The sequence below is a fragment of the Panthera tigris genome, chromosome A1, assembly GCF_018350195.1.
Source record: "Panthera tigris isolate Pti1 chromosome A1, P.tigris_Pti1_mat1.1, whole genome shotgun sequence".
Lineage (NCBI taxonomy): Eukaryota > Metazoa > Chordata > Mammalia > Carnivora > Felidae > Panthera > Panthera tigris.
This window is the reverse complement of record NC_056660.1, coordinates 179,645,812-179,668,909: the sequence shown is the minus strand read 5'-3', so window position 1 is coordinate 179,668,909 and position 23,098 is coordinate 179,645,812. Positions and strand designations below refer to the sequence as shown.

The window sequence follows — 23,098 nt, the reverse complement described above, 5'->3', positions numbered from 1 at the left end:
ACCCAATAAAAAAAATAAGAAAGAGATTTAAAAAACACTAAAGACATACAGATGGCCAATGGACACATAAAAGTATGTTTCCATCATCAGTCCTTGGGGAAATGCAGATTAAAACTGCAGGTGGGTACCACAGCATACCCACTATAATGACTGAAATGAAGATTAACAATACCAGTGGTTGGCGAATATGGAAGAATTACAGCTCCACTAAATTAGTGGTGAGAATGTAAATTGGAACAGCCATTTTGGAAAACAGTTTTTCTATTCTTTTTTAATGTTTATTTATTTTTGAGAGGTGGGGGGTGGAGAGGACAGAAGATCCAAAGTAGGATCTGTGCTGACAGCAGAGAGCCCGATGCAAGGCTTGAACTCATGAACTGTAAGATCTGACCTGAGCCGAAGTCACACGCTTAACTGACTGAGCCACCCAGGCGCCCCAGTTTGCCAGTTTTTTTTAATAAAATTCAACATATGCTTACAATACAACCCAGCAATTCCATTGCTGGATAATTTTGCCTAGGAGAAATGCAAATATATGTCCATACAAAGATTTGTGCATGCATGTTCATTACAGCTTTTCATGATAATCCCAAACTAGAGAGAGACAACCTAAAGGTTTTTCAAAAAGTGAACTGTGATATATTCATACAATAGAATTTTATTCAGCAGTAATAAGCAAGTCACTGATACAACAACATAAATGAGTCTCAAAGCCTTATGCTGAGCATAAGAAGGAAGGCTCAGAGATCATACACTTATGCATCCATCGATAGGAAGTTCTGAATAGGCTGAAGAGGAGGGAGGAGGTGGGTGGGAGTAACCAGGAAAGAGTACAGGGATCGTTGAGGTAAAGGGAACATTTTACCCATCGATTTAAGCGATGGTTTATGGTGTACACATTTGTCAAAACATATCGAACTATACACAATGCCTGCATTGATTGTATTTAAATTTTGCCTTAATAAAGTTGATTTAAGCCATACATTGATGCCCACTTCATACTGTAGACCAATTAAGTGGAAATCTCTGGGGTAGTTCCAACATGTAGCCAGGTTGAAACCAGTGTTCTGATATGAGGTTGCGTGTTGTTTGTCTACGTGTGCATTCATCTATCTGTGTTGGTTTCTACTATGAAAGAGAGACTGGGCCACCCAAATTGGTAGCCAGCCTCCAATTAAGGCTCTCCCATACTTTTATATTCCAAGGAGTAGAGGACCTTGGCCACAGAGAGGGCGCTACTAAACAGAACGCTCTGGGGAGGGTTCATCCAGGTGTGCCCTTGCTGCTGGTCAAGGGCCAGCATCTCAGCCAGCCCTTTGGCTGGAGATCCTACCTGGAGCTCAGCATCACACCTGCCAGCCTTGCCTGCCAGCTTCAGTGAGCGCTCAGCGCATCTGTGCTGTCACCTCTGAGAGAGTGGTTTTCACCTTTGGTGGCACACTGGAATATTTGGGGAGCTTTGCAAATCACCACTGCCTCATCCCCATCCCCAGAGATTCTGATCTAATTGATCCAGGGGTGGGGCCTGGGTATCAGGAGTGTTAAAATTCCCCCCAAGTGATTCTAATTGTGTCAGTCAAGGTTTCTCAGCCACGTCTGTCTGGGGACAGACACCTGGGGAAGCTTTCACAAGTGTCAGTGCCTGGGTCCCACTCATGGAAATTCTGATATAAATGTTCTGGGGCAGGGTTCAGGGTTTTTTGTGTTTTTGCTGTTTTGTAGCTCCTCAGCTGATTCTAATATACTGCCAGGACCCAAAATTACTGGATGAAGTACCAACATTTTTTAAAGCAATTTTGCTGAGAATCTGGGGGAAAAGGCACTTTCATAGGCTGTTTGTGAGAATAAGAATTGGTACAACCTTTCGAAAGGTAGTCCCTGTATTAAGAAGTATATCTTGCAGAATTAATCATACAAGTTCACACAAGTATTTTTTTTAACAGTTGTCGCTGCAGCATTGTTTGTAATAGCAAAAAAACTTAAAACAATCCAAATATTTCCCAGAAGTCTGGGAAGCCACTAATACCCTACCATAAATACAGCCTAATCCCATTCCATGGAATACTATGCAACCATTTAAATGATCAAAGTAAATAAAAAATTAAAAAATAAATAAAAACAGTAATAAAACTTAAAAAAAAAAGAATAAACAAAAAGACTTGAGGTAAATCTTCACCCAATAAGGAAGGATGAACAATATCTATCATTTGCAGATGAAAGCAAATTACAGACCAGTATATATAACATGGGGCCATGTTGCATTAAAAATAAGTTTCTGTATACAGACACATATGTATCAACAAACAGGTTTATGTGTAATTAGAGGGCAGTATCTTTTAGTGTGTGAGACTCCTAGCACCAGTTACCTGTAGGGAGTAGGATTAGAGACATGGAAACTCTCACTTATTTTATAAATTTGCGGTGGTAGAATTGTGAGATTTTCCTTTTTTGTATTTTTCCCCAAAAGTGTAAACTTTAAAAATTTACATATTTTAGAAAACATCTCCAGCCTGGCCATGATCAGCTGTATCTTCTGTGGGCTCTGTCAGCTGGATGTCTGAGGCTAACGCTTGGGCACTCAGGAGTCCCTGACTCTGAGGGCATCCCTATCTACTGATGGGACATAGGACCCAGCTTTATAAAATGCTCCCCTCTTTTTATTTTTTTATTTATTATTATTATTTGTGTTTATTTATTTTTGAGAAAGACAGAGCGTGAGCGGAGGAGGGGCAGAGAGGGAGGGAGACACAGAATCTGAAGCAGGCTCCAGGCTCTGAGCTGTCAGTACAAAGCTCGACACAGGGCTCAAACTCACAAACCACGAGATCGTGACCTGAGTCGAAGTCAGATGCTTAACCAACTGAACCACCCAGGCGCCCCAAATGCTCCCCTTTTTAATCTTTTCTTGTAAATATTCCTCCTCCTTTCCTGGTGGAAAGGTTGCAGAGCTTTCCTTATGAGAAACAATCTTGTGGCTCCTGCCAGCAATCTTTAGACTTTGTTTTCTTTCCCAGAAAAGGGGAGGAGGAAGAGTTTAAAGAATTGCTATTCACAATTAAAAAACTGGCCCCAGTAAATAGTTTGGGCTTTACTCTCACCAACGTTTGTTTACTTTACCTGGGCAGAAGTGCTTTATAGCTTCCTAGAAGCAGGGTAAGCAGGACCTGTTATCCTCTTTAACAATTACAGAGGTAGATTCAGAAAGGTTAAGCAACCTGCCCATTGTAACACAGCAATTCCTGGTAGGGACAGTAACTTGGCCCTGCTGCTTCTGTGATCATCCTCCCTATACCTTCTTTCTTTCATTGGAAATGCTCATTTGGTGAATGAGGAATGGGAGCTATCGGCCCTACAAAAGGAGGCACAAACTCAAATTCCTCAGGAGTCAGACCCATGACATAAATGAATGAAGCAGACCAGCAGACTGATGGAGTACTTGGGTCTGTGGCAAACTGTGGACTCAGCATGGCCAGATCTTCTGAAAAAACAGAGATCAGGATTGTAATGTTTAAATCTCCCTGTTTTTATATACCAGTAACCAACTTAAAATTAATAAAACACTTTCGGTTAAGCAGAACCTGTCCACTGGCTGGATTCACCACATGACCATGATTATACAGTTTCTGGTGTGTTTTGCCCCCCAACCCCACCCACCAGCGGGGAGATGGCTGAAGGGTTGGCAGTTGAGGGGCATCGATTCCTTGACATTGCTTTGATATCTTCCATGTCTGTTCAGCTGTTAGCTATCCTTTTTTTTTTCTTAATGTCTATCTTGGGGCACCTGAGTGGCTTGCTTGGTTAAGCATCCAACTCTTGGTTTTGGCTTAGCTGATGATCTCACAGTTGGTGAGTTCAAGTCCTGCATCGGGCTCTGTGCTGATAACCTCTAGCCTGCTTAGATTCTCTTTGTCTTCTTCTCTCTCTCTGTCCCTCCTGCTCTCTCTCTCTCTCTTTCTGTCTCAAAATAAATAAATCAGCTTTAAAATTTTTTTTGTTTTTGTTTTTCTAATAGTAATTTTTTTTCTTTTTTTCTTAATATGAAATTTATTGTCAAATTGGTTTCCATACAACTCCCAGTGCTCATCCCAACAGGTGTCCTCCTCAATGCCCATCACCCACTTTCCCCTCCCTCCCACCCCCCTATCAACCCTCAGTTTATTCTCAGTTTTTAAGTCTCTTATGGTTTGGCTTCTCCCCTCTCTGTAACTTTTTTTCCCCTTCCCCTCCCCCATGGTCTTTTGTTAAGTTTCTCAGGATCCACATAAGAGTGAAAACATGGTATCTTTCTCTGTATGACTTATTTCACTTAGCATAACACTCTCCAGCTCCATCCACGTTGCTACAAAAGGCCATATTTCATTCTTTCTCATTGCCAAATAGTATTCCATTGTACATATAAAAAAATTATTGTTTTTTTGGATTTTGACCTTTTTTCAAATGATCACTGTACATATTTATTGCATTTTTTTAAAAGAATGAAGAAATATCATACCACCAAGACATATCTACTGCTGATAATTTTGCTAAGCGTTCTCCCAATGCTTTTGAGAATGTACATATTGTTTCAATAAACACAGCATTATTCAGTTTTGCCCCCTGCACCTCCACTCACTTATACATAATAGGCCTCTTTCTGTTTCATTCACATTTCTTTGAAGACACAATTTTTGGTGGCTGTGGCAGCGTGTTGTGTAAATATAGCAGACTTGACCAGTTATTTTCCATGTGACCTTGAGCAAGGTATTTAATCTGTGCCTAGATTTTCTCTTTCATGTAGTGGGGGTTATAACAAAATCTACTTTTAGGGTTAGTGTGAGGATTGAAGGGGCAAAGGGATGTACAGTAGTTAGAACAGTGCTTGGCATAGAGTAGTTGTTATATTAGCGCTTGTTATCCTTTTCGTCACTATTATCACAGTTTGGTACAAAGGCATCTTTGCCTGAATTTTTTATTACACTTGGTAATAAATTATTGTGGGGGAATTAGTGGTTAATACTATGGGGGAATTATTGGTCACAGGGTATTCACATTTCAAGGCTCTTAATGTGCATCGTCGGATAGTCCTCTTCTAAATCTGTTACTAATTTACATTTCCAGCAGGGAACGGGTCCCTATTTTTCATAGCCTCTAAAATATTTTTTGTTTTCTTTTTCTTCACTCTTTACCAAAACTGATGACCTTAAGGATCTGTAATATCCTTGAGCCTCTGTCTAGATTAGAACTCAAACCTGGTCCTCCTCCTTGCTTGTTCTGAGACAGACTGGCTTTGGGTATGGAAATTAATTCTGGTTTATATTGTTTTTGTTGGCTTAACCCAAACGGAGAGTCTCTGTTGCTTAACAGGTAAGTTGAATGCATCTGCTTTTATCGTGATACTCTGTTTACTATATTTTCTGTTTTCTGGTAGTGCATCCCACAGGCCACCGACCCAACATGTCTTGGTGAGGTGCTGACCTAGGGTCTCTGGGGTCTGTTCCAGAAACCACTCAGATCGAGGACCCCCGGGTGCAATGGCGGCAGGAGCAGGAGCACATGCTGAAGGATTACCTGGTGGTGGCCCAGGAGGCCTTGAGCGCGCAGAAGGAGATCTACCAGGTGAAGCAGCAGCGCCTAGAGCTCGCACAGCAGGAGTATCAGCAGCTGCACGCCGTCTGGGAGCACAAGCTGGGCTCCCAGGTCAGCTGTGAGTACCTCCCGCCACCAGCGCCCGCACCCCTGCACGATGGCGGGAAAGACTGCACCCAGTCCTGTCTGGCTCGCCTCTCAGTGCTTCTCAAATCTGCCAGTTTTCTTCCATCTCTGCTTCTCGTGCAAACCACCATCCTCTCCGAAGCCCTTCTGCTTCTGACTTGCAGTGATTCATATGCCTCTTTCATTCCATGCCTTTCATTCGTCTGCAGTCATCTCAGGCTATCAGCCAGCTTACAGACCTCCTCATTTAAAGCCCTTCAAAGGCTAGAGGATGTGGGGTATAGGGAGTTCTTCTTCAATGCAGAGAGCTTGAAGTTGGGAGGATGAAAATGGTCTGGAGATGGACAGTGGTGGTGGTTGCACAACACTTTAAATGTACTTAATGCCCCTGAACTGGACACTTAAAAATGAATTTTACGCTATGTATATTTCACCACAGTTTAAACAAAAAACCTTCAGTGGCTTCCCATCGTTCCTTACACAGCCTCCACTGCCCTTTGTGGTCAGACTCCTGCAGCCACCCCAGCCTCGTCTCATGCGGCCACTTGCTGCACTCCATTCCTCGTTCACTGGGCTCCAGAGCCCCCCACTCTGCTCCCCTAGCCTGCCCTGCACCTTTCCACCTTGGCACTTGTGCACTTGCTGCACCCCTGCCTAGGATGCTCTTCTGTCTGTTTGCATAGCTGGTTCCCTCTTATCCTTCTGGTCTCACCCTTCCAGTCCCATTCTTCCTGTCATCTCTCTGAGAGGCTCACTTCTGACAGCTCCATCAACAGACTCCCTTCCCCAGTGTTAGCCTTTGTAATGGCTCTCTGTTTATTTTCTTCATTGCATGTGTCACAAGACATCTGCTTACATGTCTGTATTACGTCCAGTGGCATGTTAACTCTGTAAGGGCGGGGCTCCTGTCTCCCTGGTTCTCACTGGTATCTTCAGGAGAATAGGCATGCCAAGGCCCCAGTCCTTCATTCCCAGTGCAGTACCAGACCAGTACCTGTTCAGGAGCCTACTTACATTTGCCAATGTGTTGGGGTTTTTTGTCTTTTACCACTATTTCTAATAACCAGCCCTGCCCCATGTTTTTTGAGTGCTTAGTACATGTCAGGCTGAAAATGCTATTTCACTGAATCCTCATAATAATCCTGCGGATGAGGACAGTTAATATCCCCTGTAATAGGGAAGGAAACAGGTTAGCGGAGTTGATGACATGCCCAGGGTCTTAGAGCTGGTGAGAGCAGCAGTAAGTTGTAAATCCATCCCATCTGCCCCTCCAGCATCTTCAGTGTGGGCGAAGGGGCCAGCACTAGGCCATGCTGTTAGGTTGACATAGCTTGACTGCGTCACTGGATACTTCTCCTGTGTGAAGCCCTCATTTTGAGAAGTTCAGTCCGCCTTGGGGACAGAACTTGCCCAGTTACTCACTTTCCCAGCCCTGCCCTTTTCCCTGGCGACTCAAGCAAATCCCCAGAGTCTCAGATTATGGAAAAGAACTGTATTATACTTATTACCTTTTTCTAGGTCAAGTAATGTCCTAGAGACTGTCATGAGCGTTTTAGCACTTAATCTGTTTTAGGCAGCTCAGGCTGCCATAACAGAATCTCAGAGACTAGGTGGCTTAAACAACAGAAATATATTTTCCCATAGTTCTGGAGCTTGAAGTCCAAGATCAGGGTGTCAGCATGGTCTGGTTCTAGTGAGAGCCCTCTTTCTGGCTGGCAGATGGCTGCCTTCTCACTTTGTCATCACATAGCAGAGAGGGAGACAGAGAGCACAGTGTCTTCTTGTACAGTCACTAATCCCATCATGAAAGCCCCACCCTCGTGACCTCATCTAAACCTAATCACCTCCTAAAGACCTTTCTTCAGATACCATCCCATTGGGGGTTAGGGCTTCAACATATGGATTGGGGGCAGGGAGGAGGGAATTCAATCTATAGCATCATCCTTGCCACAGCCCTGGCAGGGAGATATTATTGTCCGTAGTGAAGCTCAGATTTGAAGAGGTGGGGTGATTTTGTTTTCTCCTGAAGCCCTGCAGTCTGAGAAGTGACAAGTGTGTATAAAAATGAACCTTCATATTTTGGGGGACAGGATGCTTACATGGACCCAAAGTATCACCCCACAAATCACTTATGAATTTCAGAAGGTAAAGTGTATTTTCACATGGAAAGAACTGCAGCTACCGCCTTACACAGGTATAAAATTAGCATCACCGTAAGGAGACGAACTGACATCGTGTGCTTTCTGATGTGATGCAGTAAGAACATTGTGGAGGATTCTTGACAAAAATATTTACCATCCATCAAATCATCAAGAAACAGCCAGACAGCTCCATAATGTGGAATGTCCTACAAGATAATTGGCCTGGACTCTTCAAGGGGTGAAAAAGTGTGAAAAACTAGAAAGAAGGGAAACTCTTCTATACTTACAACAACAACAACAAAAACCTATGGAGGCATAAACCAGATTAAATGTTTGCACCCTGGTTAGACCCTGGGTTGAGGTTGCAGGCGGGGGGTGGGAGGGTGAGGGGGAAGCAGCCATAACAGACATTCTCAGATATTTGGAAGATTGTCTTAATTGTGATCATCATATTGTGGCTATGTAGGAGAATGTCCTTGTTCTTAAGACATGCATGTGGCATCATGTCTACAGCTTAATTTCAAAAAAGATCTAGCAGGAAAAAAAAACAATATAACTATGCCATCAGTCTCAGTAAGCTGATCAGTAGCTGCCAATGACATGTTGGTGGTTTTGAATAGAGGACAGGTTTGCATTTTTTGGCCACCCACCATTTTCAGTAATCATTCATTGAGGGCTTTCTATGAACCGGGCGTCTCAGTGAGAGGAAGAATTGGAGTGGAGGGAGGGATAGATAGAACAAATGTGGGGAAATGTTAAAAATTGGTGGACCTAGGAAAAGAAGGGTATATTAATATTATATTAGTCTTTCAAATTTGCTATACATTTAGTTTCCAAAATAAAAAGTCAAGGTGGGGAAAAGAGCCAAATGGGCAGGAATGATATATTTCCACAGAGAAGCCTGAGGGTAAGAGATGACCATCATTGGACTTTGAAGTCAGAGGGCCTGAGTTTGAATCTCCACTGTTACTGTGTCCTCTTGGAGAACATACTTCACCTCTTTATGTGTATGATCCCTTCTGTTTAAATATAAAATGTTATGGTACCTTCCTCTCCTGGGTCCATGTCAGAGTTTCTCAACCTCAGTACTACTGACATTGGAGGCCAGCTAAATCTTCACTGTAGGGACTGTCCTATATATTGTGGGTTGTTGAGCAGCACTTCTGGTCTCTACCCACTAGATGCTAGTAGTACCCCCTACCGCAGGCTGTAACAACCAAAAATGTCTCCAGACATTGCCAAATATACTCTAGGGGGATGCAAAATTCTCCCAGTTTAAAACCACTGGTATCAGTAAACCAGTACCCTTAGAATATGTTAATGGCTCAACATTCCTCTTAAATACTTTACATAATATTTTGAGAGTATGAACTCGAGCTAGACTGCCTGGGTTCACATCCAGGATATGCCATTTACTAACTGTGTAACTTTGCCCAAGTTATATGCTACTTCTCTCTGCCTCAAATTCTTCTATAAAATTGACATAAAAATGGTGTCACCTTAGGGCACCTGGGTGGCTCAGTCGGTTAAGTGTCGACTTCAGCTCAGATCATGATCTTACAGTTTGTAAGTTCAATCCCCACATCAGGTTCTGTGCTGACAGCTCAGAGCCTGGAGCCTGCTTCAGATTCTATGTCTCCCTCTCTCTCTGCCCTTCACCTGCTCTCTCTCTTTCTCTCAAAAATAAATAAACATTTAAAAAAATAATAATGGTATCACCTTCATTGGGGTGTTATGAGACTTAAATTAGTTAACAGATGTAAAGTACTTGGAAAAGTACTTGTCATATTCTTAAGCTCTCAATAAATAATAACAATTGTTTGATATTATTAATTTACTGGCATTGAAATGACAAAAGATTTTAACAGATCCCTGGAACTAATAAGAATAAATACATGATTAGTGGTAGGAAATAATGATGCAGTCTTATCATATGACTCCATCAAGTTCAAAGGCACCACTGGTTTGAATGTTAAAGAACTTCCACCTAAAGTGACTGAGGTCATCTCTGGTAACCAGATCTGAGATCCAAACCATCCAGGAATTGGGGCGTCCCCAGCCTAAGCATCCCAGTTAAAAAGACATGACCCTTCCTCCTCATGATTTTCTATGGGTTTAAAACCAGCTTTGTCTTCCAAGTCAAGCTCTCCAACATGTTGATAGACTGGTGAGGTCACATGCCTTGTTTCTAATTCAGATGGCTTGCCTGAGCTTGTGAGAGTTTTGCCACCTGGCCTTGGCTGAGGTGGGGCCTGGCCACAGGTGGGGTCCTGGGGGTGGAGGCTTTGTCAGCACCTCTGGTGCAGTCTCTGGCTCCATGGGGAAAGAGAAGAGAACTAATATTTATTGTGCACCTGTTATATTCATGCAGGGCAATGTGATGGGCATTCCACATCCATTATTTAAAGTAACCTTCCCCTCCCAACTATCCTGCAAATATTGTTTCTTTTTTTACATATCAGGAAACTGAGGCCCAGAGAGGGGAAGGAGCTTCTTCAAGGTCACACTGGTAAAAAGTGGCAGAGCCTTTGTACCCAGGAGTATCTAACCTCAAAAACATTTCTCTTGGGGCACCTGGGTGGCTCAGTTGGTTAAGCATCCAACTTTGGCTCAGGTCATGATCTCGCAGTCCATGAGTTTGAGTCCCACATCGGGCTCTGTGCTGACAGCTCAGAGCCTGGAGTCTGCTTCTCATTCTGTGTCTCCGTCTCTTTCTGCCCCTTCCCCACTCATACTCTGTCTCTCTCTGTCTCAGAAATAAATAAAAACATTTAAAAAAAATTTTTTTTAATTTTCTCTTAATTTAATACAAGTCATCAGTCAAATTCTAAGGTTCCTGTGTTACATTTGGGTTCTCCCATCCTCTGAAAGATGAGAACTCAGGATAACTGGGTTCTTTGGGCCCTCACCATGTTCCTTCCTCTTTCTAGGCCTTGGTTTCCCATTTGAAAAAGCAATCATTGGGAACCTTGTAGTTAAAAATGCCAGTTGAACCACCTACCTGATTTCCCTCACTCCTGAAACCAAGAAAATACAAAATAAGAGATTTCCTTTTTAAGGAGTACATGCACAAAGACAGGGAGACTGGGAGAAAAAAGAGTGACAATAAGATGTGGAAGCTGGAAAGCAGATGGGCAGGTGACAACCTATCTGATAGACCTGAGAAAAGAGAATACAAGCTGATCGTGAGGAAAACCAGCACTACATAGATCACTGGCAAAAGTCGTGGGAATTGGAATCCTCAGCTGTCCTTGGGAATGTAAGTCAAGTTTGAGGAGGCCCTGAAATAAAGAGGATTGGGTAAAAGCTGTTTTAGGAAAAGGACAAGCAAATCTCTTCCCCAAATCATACAGCCCATCCCCAACCTGGCAGGATACAAGGTGGGGTGCACCACACTGAAAACACAGTGATTAAGTGAACTTGGACCCAAAGGATTTGAGATCCCAGCTCACATGTACCACTTGGTCCCCAGAATGGTGCCAGGCTATTACCACCCAGGCTGGATAGTAGCAGAGTCTAGGGAATCTGACCAGATAAAAGAGATGTAAAGACATTGAGCATTTCTGGATGAAACAGTCCAGCCAAAGCATGTACCATATAAGCCACAGTCAACAAACCTCACTCCATTCTGCTTTTTTTTTTTTTTTAATTTTTTCTAATGTTTATTTCTGAGACAGAGACACAGCGTGAGTGGAGGAAGGGCAGAGAGAGAGAGGGAGACACACAATCCGAAGCAGGCTCCAGGCTCTGAGCTGTCAGCACAGAGCCCGACGCGGGGCTCGAACTCACAAACCATGAGATCATGACCTGAGCCAAAGTTGGTCGCTCATCTGACTAAGCCACCCAGGCGCCCCTCCATTCTGCTTTTGGAGCAGACAACTGAGATTCCAGACACCTGAGCAAAGCCTCTGACATGCAAAATAGAGATGAAAACAAACCCTTGGTGATGGGGAGGCCTTGTGGGAACAGGGAGTATACGTGGAGAAATCAAGAGAAGCTACACACCCATGAAACAAGAACGGGATGCTATATTTTATAGAAAGGAACATTAAGAGAACACAAAAGAACCTTTAGAAATTAAAATGCTATAGCAGAAATTTAAAATCCGTAGGAAGACTGGAAGGTAAGCCTGAAGAAATCTTCTAAAAAATCAGAGCAAAAATACAATGAGATGGAAAAGAAGAGGGGGGGGAAAAAAAAAGAGCACCAGGCCAGGAAGCCTATCAGAATAATGAAAAGTTCCAGAGGAAACAGAGAAGAAGAAGCATCAGGTAAAATAATTTCAGAAGAATTTCCCAGAACGGTTGGAAGAGAGTTCTTAGATTGAAAGGGCTTAGTGAGCACAATGCATGAAAGTCCACTCACACCAAGACATACCTTTGTACCGCTTCAAACATGGAACGATCCAAGATCCTGAAAGCGTTCAGAGAGAAAAACCAGGCCACACAAAAATTATCAGAACTCAGAGTAGCTCAACAGTAACACTAGAAACCTAGAACAATGGAGCCATGACTTCAAATTTTTAAGGAAAATCACTTACGACCTAGAATTCTATATCCTGCAAAACTACCTTTAATCAACTATAGGGTAGAACAAAGATATTTTTAGACATGCATGATTTCAAAAGCTTCTTTTCTTTGTGGCCTCCTCCTTGGGAAGCTGCTGGTGTTCTACTGAAATGAGCTGGTAGGAGGGGAAGACATGGTATTTAGGAAAGAGGAGAGAGGCAGGAAGGGCATCTCAGGATGCCCGCAGCACAGAGAGCAACCAGCTCACGCCAAAGCAGGCACGTGCCTGGGCCAGGCAGAGCCAAAGAGCAGAAACCAGCAGGACGCAGACGGGCCTGGACCCTGTGAGGGGAGATTCAGATAACTGGCAGAGCGTGAGGTTGAATCTGTGATCAGTTTGTAGAAAGTGAGCAAGCATAAAAATGACAATTATTAACTCTAGGAAAAACAAACCCAAAAAAATGTGCCGGAAAAGAAAAGTAAGCAAAGTCAGCTACATGCCTCTGGCCCGAGTTGTGTTTACAGGGTGAAAGTAATGCAAACACTGAAGATGGCTTTCACCAAGATTATACTGTCTCCGAGGATGGGGAGCTGGGAGGGGTGCACATGTACCATGTCAGGCCTGGAGAAGGGTGGGAAGCTAACTCCCTGTCCTCCAGACAGGTAAGTAAGTACATAATGCCTAAAATAAAAATAACTTGCTGCCTCTTGGTAATCAAGAAATTAGCTGAACACATTGAAATGATTCCCTTTTCAGGAGTGAGGGATAGGGACCTGGGGAACGTTCTCTGTTTATAACAAACCTTGTACTATGTTGGACTGTTAAACTTGTGGTCATCTGTAGCTTGAAAAAAAGCTTACAAATCAAAAGCTATAAAAAGGTGGGCATTTAAAGTCACCCTGTGAGGTCCTGTTCGAATATAAAATTCCTTTGTTGGAGGGATAGTGAGGGGATAGTGGCACAAGGGGAAGGAGGTCAATGACCTTTTTCTTGATTGTGGTGCTTATTGGCTGAGTGTGTTTCTTTTGTGAAAATTCATCAAGCTGCACACATGATTTGTGCACCTTTCCACGTGCATTTTTTACTTATGTAAAATGTTTACTTAAGAAATGATAACAGGCAGGATGCCTGGGTCGGCTAAGTGTTTTTGACTCTTGATTTCAGCTCAGGTCGTGATCTCACAGTTCGTGGGATCAAACCCTGTATCAGTGTGGAGGTGCTTGGGATTCTCTCTCTCTCTCTCTCTCTCTCTCTCTCTCTCTCTCTCCCCCCCCCCTCCCCAGCTCACTCCCATGCTCTTGCTCTCTTTCTCTCAAAATAAATAAATAAACTTTAAAAAAAAAAAATGGTAACAGACTACATCCCATTTCAACAGCTTTGGATACAAATAGTGCATTTCACGGTGGTACTCCAAAGCGTAAGAATCCAAGCCCCCAGTGGCTCAGTTGGTGGGAGTCCGTTCTTTTTTTTTTTTTTTTTTTTTAATAGGAATAAAATCAAGCCTCTCCTTTTTTTTTTTTCATTAACTTTTAAAAATATTTATTTTTGAAAGAGCAAGCAGGGGAGGGGCAGAGAGAGGGAGACAGAGGATCTAAAGCAGACTCTGTACTGACAGCAGAGAGCCCGATGTGGGGCTCGAACTTATGAACCGCAAGCTCATGACCTGAGCCGAAGTCGGATGCTCAACCGACTGAGCCACCCAGGTGCCCCAGGAGTCTGTTCTTTTTTGGGTTCCCTTCCCTCCAAGATTTTTGAGCATGTCCAAGGAGCACACCCACTTTCCACAGATCAGCACTGGTGTTTCTGGTCCCCACAGTCATGCTCTCCCTGTTAGGGTCAGGTCTTACAGTTCTTCATGGGTTCTCCCAGGCTGCTAACACTCTCTCGTTTACAGTTCCCTGTGGTGTAGACCCAAGTCCAGTGGCACAGCCTGGTTAGCAGAGTGGTTGACAGGATGGGGTGCTCGTAGAATGGACACCCCCTTTTGAGTGTATCCCCATCTTTTTTTCTCACCGATGACTCTTTTCATCATGTTCTTACAATTAATCAGTGGGTAACAAATATTAATGACCTTAAAATTTTGTTGAAAAAAGACTGTCAGGGGGAAATTGCTTAAATCACTGCCTCCAGCTATGTATCCAGCCAAATCCCACCCTGAAATCCCTAAGTTCAGCAAACATCAGAGGAATTAGAATGCAGGAAATGAAAGCTTCCAGTTGGAAACAAACATGTGATTCTGAAGTCCCTATTCCAAGCTGACAATGGGGACTGCAAGGTCTTCCCCACCCATCCAGATGTTCCCACCACCCATCTCTTCTGGTAAAGCCTCCTCCTCATCATCATCATCACTGTAAACTGGGCACAAAGGCAACACCGCCTATCATCTTTACTGTTACTATGCAGACAGTTTTATTTCCCTTCTCCGGAACTTTTCAGTGTTCCATTTTAACTCGTGCATAACCAGAAGGCCCTACCTCCCAACACTGGAAATTGCCACCAGTCTCTGTCCTCAAGAAACTCCAGGCCCCAGCAGTTGATCTCACTGTGCACGTGCACACATAGTGTCCAGAAGACACTAGGTGGAATGTGAGGGGTGGGGGGCGGGGGGGTGGGAAATGATGGAATTGCACACCTGGTTGGGATTAAGGCCCCAGGGGAGAAGCTCTTCTCTGGCCTCCATACTAAGAACCCCTATCCTTTTCGTGAACAGTGGGGTTGTGTTTATATTAAGGACACCATGAATTGTACATTGGGCCCCTTTCCCTCTTCACATCACCAGTTAGGAAGCTCAGAGCCAGGTCTGTGGTGTCTGGTAAGGAAGGGGACCCTCCATGTTTGCATGAGCCCTAACTAACCTCACGCCTGTGGGTGTGATTCCTCATTCTTGTTTTCCCTTCATCTCATGTCCTTACTTCAAATGTATTTTACTGTGTTGTGTTCATTTTTGTAAGCCTTAAAATATCTTTTCAAGACATAAATGCTATTTAAAAATTTTTAAAATGCAGTAATTACAACTACATAACAACTGTGGATAATCAAAGTAACTTTGAAAAAGAGAATTGAATTAGGGTGGTGGGGTTATGGGTAATTTATTTTCCTTTAAAAATGTACATTAAGGGGGCACCTGGGTGACTCGGTTAAGCACTTCTTGATAACTCTTGACATCCATTCAGGTCATGATCTCAGGGTTGTGGGATTGAGCCCCACCTTGGGCTCTGCACTGAGCATGGAGTTCTCTCCCTCTCCCCTGCTTGCACGCTCTCAAATTTTTTTTAAAGTACATTAATATTGTAGAGTACAATAAATAATACTTTTAGTTATTTTTCTGATTATAAAAATGTATTCCCCTTAGTGTGGAAAATAAAAATACAAAGATGAAAATTGGTCTTATGTATCATCCATATCTCTAGATATCAACATTATCTTTTTGGTATATTTCTTTCTGTGCTTTCTCTAGATGCATATGTGTATATATATGTTTGTTAACTGTGTATATTTAACAAATTTAAGTTACTCCTTATGGCTTTTTATAAACTACTGTTTTCAGGTGGCAGTAAGTTTTGGACATTTTCCCTTGTTCAGAATTCCTGTGTACAATTGTTTTAAATCACGTTAAGTTGTATCATCCTCACTTATGCATGTACCATATTTATTTAGCAAAATTCCCCTTCACTGGGGTGCCTGGGTGGCTCAGCCAGTTAAGCGTCTGACTCTTGATCTCAGCTCAGGTCATGATCTCAGAGTTCATGAGTTCAGGCCCCACATCCGGCTCTGCGGTGATGGTGCAGAGCCTGCTTGGGAGTCCTTCTCTCCCTGTCTCTGCTCCTCCCCTGCTTGTGTGCTCTCTGTCTCAAAATAAATAAATAAACTTAAAAAAATAAAAAATAAAAATCCCCCCCCTTGTTGGACATTTAGTTTGTTCATGATTAGTGATTCCTTTCTGGGTTTATGTAGATGTCCAAATAAGCCATCTCTCCCAAAATGTGTTTCTTCTACAGAACTTTTTTTTTTTTTCTTTTTCGTTGCAGTGGTGTCGGGTTCGTCATCCAGCTCTAAGTATGACCCTGAGATCCTGAAAGCTGAAATTGCTACAGCAAAATCCCGGGTAGGGCCTCTTTGCCTATACTGTGGAAGGGGGGTCACCGAGGCAGCCACAGGCCACTTGCCCACCCACTGGACGAAAGGAGACGCTTCCACCAGGCAGTGATGGCTGGTGCTGACTGACAGGACCCTAAATAACAGCAGTAGTAGCAGTGGTAGCAGCTGTCACAGTAATTGTAATGGTAACAGCAGCGACCGTGTCACTGTAGACCAAGCATGGTGCTCAGTGCTTCATGAATGCTGTCTCGTGTTCCTGCAGCAAACCCACGAAGCAGCTGTTGTCCATATCTGCACTTAAAGATGAGCAAACAGAAGCTTAGGGTAACTTGCCCCAAGGTCACAAGGATTCAGGGCTTACCCAAGGTCAAAGAACTTACAGTTCTTAACGCAGTGTGCTCCCTTCCTAGCTGTGGCTTATTCTATATTGTCTTATTTAGTTCCTTCATGATAATTACTTCATAACTTCTTGGGAATAACTATCATTCCCATTTTACTGGTGTGGAACTATGACACAGCAGTTAAGTGACTTGTTCAGGGGAAAGCCAGTATTTGGAACGCAGGCTCAGTGATAACTTCAGGTAGGTTTTCCAAAATCATGCCTACAAGAAAACAAAAGGGGGAAGTGGGCCAGGGGTGAAGCAGTAGGGTGTGCTGGGAAGAGTGTAGCCTTAGAGAGGTGTGCCCTGTCTAAAGGGGTAGTTGAGTTTCAGCCCTACCCTATTGTGGCTGTGCTGGAATGAGGGCTCAGTGTTGGCAGATCTTCTGTTTTTAGAAGAGAACTATACTTAGGCTTATTATGTGAAATCTCTCCATATTTCATTATTAGCAATTAACTCTTTAAATTTTATAACTGCAAACCAAACACAGCATTCCTGCAAGCCAATCCAGCTCCCAGACCATGTCTTGCCTCTAAAGTTATTGCACTGCCTCTCACCTCCATACCCATTACCTGCTTTAAGTAATGCACAGCCCTGTGAATTACCATATTCCTCACCTATCAGAACAGGAGAGGGAGTCTCAGGGAGGTGAGATGGCTCGAGAGAGGTCATCCAGCAAGGCAGTGGGAAGGCCAAGTTCTGTCCCAGGTCAGCTGACACCTGTCCACTTCCTGTTTCCCTCAAGTGAGGGCTAGCCAGGATTGACCTGCAGGACAGCCAGGCTGGGATGCTGACTACATGAGCAGCTGCAGAGACCAAGGCAGCATCACTGAGGGGATGGTGTTGTGACCCTGTGGCCTGAGGGGCAGTGGGGGGGGGGGGGCTCTGGGTTCCCCTTAGAGGAGAAGGCAGCCTGCAGTTCTGTATCAACCTCTGATCTAGCCCCATGTGTGGCCTTCTGCCATCCAGGTCAACAAGCTAAAGAGAGAGATGGTTCACCTCCAGCAGGAGCTGCAGTTCAAAGAGCGTGGCTTTCAGACCCTGAAGAAGTAAGTCTACCCTGCCATGCAGAGCATAGGGATGCCCCGTAATCCCCTTCCTGCCTCTCTCTCTCTTTCTCTCTCTCTCTCTCCCTCTCTTCTTTAAGGCCACTCTAATCATTTGATCCCAGTTCCATTCCACTGGTGTTTACTCAAGATATTGTCACCCAAGGATGAGGTTCAGAAGGAGAAGAGAGGAATCCTTTCAAACCAGAGATATCTGAATTCCTGAAGCCATTAAAGTCTGTTCCGTTCAGTTGAATTTTAGTCGTAAAAACAAGTATTCTGTCATAGAAACGAGTATTGCTGGGCACTTATGGGCACCTGTCTCATGTCCTCCAGTAGATCCAGTAGGATCTGATACACACACAAAAACAAACTTTTTTTCCCATAGCCCCTAAAGATGAACAGCGAATGTGCCCCACAGTAGGAGCAAGGGCCTCTTCCCCAGCACCAGTCGCTAGAAGAGCATGCATGGTGCCACGCACACTGTGCTAGATAGATGACTTAAGGAGTTCCCGGGATAACTTTGACCAAGTGTAATTTTCACTTGTAGAAGCTGACTTGCCACCAAGGTACATCTCTATTGTTTCTTTAGAGCAGGTGCGTTGATGGCTATTTATCGTTATTATACTAGCAAGATTTGTTGAGCAGTTACTCTGCCGGGAAGCACTTTCAGTGTTTCTGCTTGAGTGACTTCATTTGATCCTCACTGCAACTCTCTAAAGAATGTTCTTTTGGCTAACTCCACTTTATAGATGAGGAAACTGAGTCACGTTATTATTAGGAATAATCACACATGCAACAAACCTGCATTGAGTCATGTTCGGTATGTCTGAAGGACTCAGTGTATAGTTATTACAGAGGTGCCTGGGACCCCTCTTGGAAGCCCCAAGGAGAACATCCAGGAGATTTCTCTGTCCTAAGGGACATCTCATGTAGATTCCCAGGGAGGCCACATCTCTACAGTCAGCAGCTTCTATAGTCACTTGCTTTTTCTCGCTGTCTGACTATACCTCTTCCTCATTCTCTGAACCTCAAATCCACCCCCACCACTCTGTGGACACAGCTCCAAGCCTGGGGATGTCTGTCTGTAGGCTCTCTTAATCCAGGGAACTGTGACCACTGGAGGGGTTGGTTGGTTCTTGTTCACGTTTTCCCATCCCTCAAGCCCCCACTGTCTGGAGGGGAGAGCTACCATGAATCCCCCACCACACAAGGTTTAAGAAAGTATGGCTTTGTATTATAGATTGTGTATAATAGGGTTCTTTTGGTATTCCAAGTTATTATAAATTATGGTTTATATATGTGTGCTTATATAGGTACATATGTTATTAATATATGTATATGTACGTATGCCAGTGACAGTTGAGAGCAGTAATATGAGCTTAGAAAATTCCTTCTCGTGACCTATAAAGCAAATAACCTCATGAGCCCTCCAAATTCTGAACACATAGTTGAAAGACTACTCACTCCCACGTCATCTTACCGCAGGGGCCTTTCCCTCCTCCCCCTTCCTGCAGTCCTCAGGAGCTTCTGGTTAGAACATTTCCCATTATTCTCTGAGCCACCACAAACCTGTTTTACCACTTTGTCACCCCGTAGCAGCATTGAAAATTCTTGTTCTTTGGTAAGCTGATGCTGAAACCCCAAAGACAAGCCTTCTTTCTCTCCTCCCTCCGCCCAACTGATGTTTGATATCAGGCCCAGATAAGACTCCTGGTAGTTCTGACTGCCCACGCTCAAAGCTGGCTCCACATTCAGTGTGGAGGAAGACATCTGCTTTAATACACACCTTGGCATAGAGGGTTAGGAATGTAGCTGCAAGAGGCAGATGGCCTGGGTTCAAATCCCAGTTCCCTGGGACCTTACAAAAATGACATATAATCCCCTTGAGCTTTGGTTTATCTGAAAAATCAGTCACTGTAAAGATGAAACTAAAGCATGTGACAGTGCCTGGCAGTGAGTGTGAGGGTCAGTAAGGGGTGTTGGGGGTGACCTCTAGCTGGGTGCCTGCTTGGATATGGGGAGGAACTCAGATGAACTCTGTATTTACCCTGGGCAGGGTCTGTGCTGGGCAATGACTGTGCATCAGTCACCTCGTTTCATTGTCTTTGCCCCTTTAAGAGAAGTTTTTGTTCTGCCCCACTTTATAGATGAGGGCACTGATGAGGGTGAAAATATACCCCAGCCCCCCCACCCCCAATTGGTAAGCATCAAAGCTGGAATTTGAACCCAGGACTGTTGGATTTAGAAGCTCATGTGCTAATACCTTCCTTCCTGGCCTCATCCTGGATAACCCCCTCATCATACCCAGAAAACATGAGGCCTCTTTCCTTGTCTCTTGGGATCTTTTTCAGAAGCTAGTGGTAGGAGGTGATCTAGTCACTTCTATCTCAGCCTCCTCCCTTTGCAGAGCATGGGGGAAGGTGAAACTCTTCCATTTGTCCAGTTCACAGTCAGCAGCCCCAGTTTTTTTAAAAAAAGGAAATGTTGATGAGGATTGAAGGATGCCTCTTAGGAGCCTGAGAAGAAAAATCAAAAGGACTTGGGCCTGTCAGCTGCCCTGAGCCCTTGTAAACAGGAAGGAGATGCGATGTGGCATGTCACCCCTGTGGGTGGGGAGCAGTGCGGCATCTCAAGGCACATCCCCCAAAGCCATCCTGCCCAGGTAAGAATTGCCAAGAAGAGCTGCCTGCTGTCAGAGCCTTTGCCCTGCTTCTGCGTGGCTGTCCTGCCGCTCCCGGGTGTGTGAATCTCCGGACAGCCGCATAATTTGGAAATTCTAGAACACATGCAGCCCACTACACCCTCCTCTCCCCTACAACCACATAACTTTTCTTTCCCTTAAAAAAAAAAAAGAGAGAGAGAGATTCATTCACTGAGCACATAATGGTGACCCTTTGTTCCCCTCCCCCCAACCTCAATCCCAAGAGTGTTCCCTCTTGGAGCTACTCTCTGGAGCCAAATTCCAGAGCCTGGGTTGCTAAGGCCCCTGAGGGAAATCAGGTAGAGGCTGTCTGAGGAGCCCAAGGCACAGCAGACAAACCGCTTCTGTCTTATCCTGCTGAGGATTCAAAGCCATCCTCACCCTGTTGGCAGAGGACAGCTGGGCACAGCCCCCTCCCCAGAGCCCCCAGCCCGACTCAAGCAAATGGCATCTTCCCTGCCCTCCTCGCCTCCATTTGGGGCCGGGCCACCTCCCGTCCTGGGGGATCCTCCCCTCCACAGAGCATCTCGGGCACGCCTCTGCTGCAGAAAGCTCCATTTAGACTAATTTTTCAAACTAAATTTGAGACCAGTGTTAGCCAACCTGGCAGGCTTGCTCAGGCCCAAGTCCTCGAAAGGAATAGACAGGCTATTTTTAGTGGGGAGACATAAATGGGGCTTTGTTTTCTCTCCACGGAGGCTGAAATAACGGAAGGGAAGGGAAGGGGGAGGGCCGTGCCGAGACCGGAGTTCTCTCCCGAGTCTTCTCCCTCTCTCCTGTTCGGAGGCACAGACAGACCAGGATGAAAATCTGCTCCCCCCATCAGTGATTCCCCACTCAGGTTATTTTTAGCCCAGGACAATTTGGCTTCTAGCAGGAAACCAGAGAGGAATGCCTGTGAGCGGTTTCTCATCCTGAAATAATGGGTTTGTGGTGTTCCCTCAGACGGTAAAACTTCCTTTTCTCCACTGGGGACTAAAACTTCAGGCCTAGCCTTTGGGGAAAGTGTGAAGCAGTTAAAATTTATCTCTGCCTTCTGAAGGTTCTCCATACCCCAGCCTCCTTCCCCAGAGGGTGGGGACCTCCACCATCTCTGGTTTGGTCTGACCTTCAGAAAGTGGCATTGTGGTCCTTAACTTTTTTCTTTTTTTTTTTTAAACTCCCCCTCCACCCTCCAAAATGAACCTGTATATGGGGCCTAGATAAGCTGATTTTATCCCGTACCTCCCAGTGCACTTGATTATCCATCCTTTATCCCATTTGACATTCCTAACAGCTTCATGAACATGGGCTGGGCAGGTGACATTACCCGGGTTATTTTAGAGGAGGAAGCTAAGCCTCTTGTTAAGGGCCATGCCCAAGGTCACACTACTAAGTAGCAGGGCTGAGAGTTTTCCATCATTCACACCTTTCCTTCCTTGTGTGTTTACTCAGCAAATACTCGGTAAAGGCAGTGGGTCTCAATTGAGGGAGATCTATCTCTTCTTCCCAAAGGGACACTAGGCAAAGTATGGAGGCATTTTTGGTTGTCACAGCTTGGGGCCAAGACGCTACTGGCACCTAGTGGGCAGAGGCCAAGGGTGCTACTAAATACCGGACAATGTGCAGGACAGCCCCCCACAACAAAGAATCATCCTACCCAAATGTCAAGATGCTGAGGTTGAGAGACCTTGAGTTAAAGGACTGTCCTGTGCCAGATACCGAAACTACTTAAACATTTTCAATCCTGCCCCTGTCCCAAGCCTGTTAGTAACAAGTCAAGGATACTACCACATGCTCTGCTAACTAGAACACAACATAATGATTGCAGTGTCCAGCTATGTGCAGTGTGATGGGAAGACCTAGCCTAGCCTGGAGGAAGCAGGGAGGTAATCAGGGAATAATTCCTGTAAGAGCTGATGCTTAGAGGACCCTTGACTTAAAGAGTGGTGTTGCTTCTGCAGCCCCACCCTGTGGGACATTTCACAGGCAGCTAGACCTGGGGAAGGGAGGGTATGCAGGACAGAGAGGAGCCTTGCTGCAGGACCGAAGCCTGTCATCTTATCCTCTGGGGAGACTTCATCCCTCACCCTGTCTTTTTCTGAACTTTCCCATTGACTGTTTCCTAGAATCGATAAGAAAATGTCTGATGCTCAGGGCAGCTACAAACTGGATGAAGCTCAGGCTGTGTTGAGAGAAACAAAAGCCATCAAAAAGGCCATCACTTGTGGAGAAAAAGAAAAGCAAGATCTCATTAAGGTACGAGAGCTCCAGTGATGTGGGTCCCATCTCTCAATTTCTTTGGAGCACCTTTCTTTCTTTTTCTTTCTTTTTTTTTTTTTTTTTAAACTTTATTTATTTTGAGAGAGAAGCACAAATCAGGGAGGGGCAGAAAGAGAGAATCCTAAGCAGGCTTTGCACTGTCAGCACAGAGCCCGACATGGGACTTGAACCCACAAACCATGAGATCATGACCTGAGCCGAAGTTGGATGCTTAACTGACAGAGCTGCCCACGTGTGCCTGGAGCACTTTTCTGTGCCAAGACTCAC

General features: G+C 44.5%; 1 protein-coding gene across 2 annotated transcripts in view; it reads left to right on the top strand.

Moving 5' to 3' along the window:
• Positions 1-23,098, top strand: part of WWC1 (WW and C2 domain containing 1) — a 154,042-nt gene that overhangs the window by 78,828 nt on the left and 52,116 nt on the right. For both annotated transcript variants that reach the window (XM_042992766.1, XM_042992760.1), the window contains exons 3-6: positions 5,480-5,683; positions 16,370-16,446; positions 17,789-17,868; positions 22,678-22,807. In XM_042992766.1, the coding sequence (XP_042848700.1) occupies positions 5,480-5,683; positions 16,370-16,446; positions 17,789-17,868; positions 22,678-22,807 (491 nt within the window). The remainder of the gene's footprint in view (positions 1-5,479; positions 5,684-16,369; positions 16,447-17,788; positions 17,869-22,677; positions 22,808-23,098) is intronic.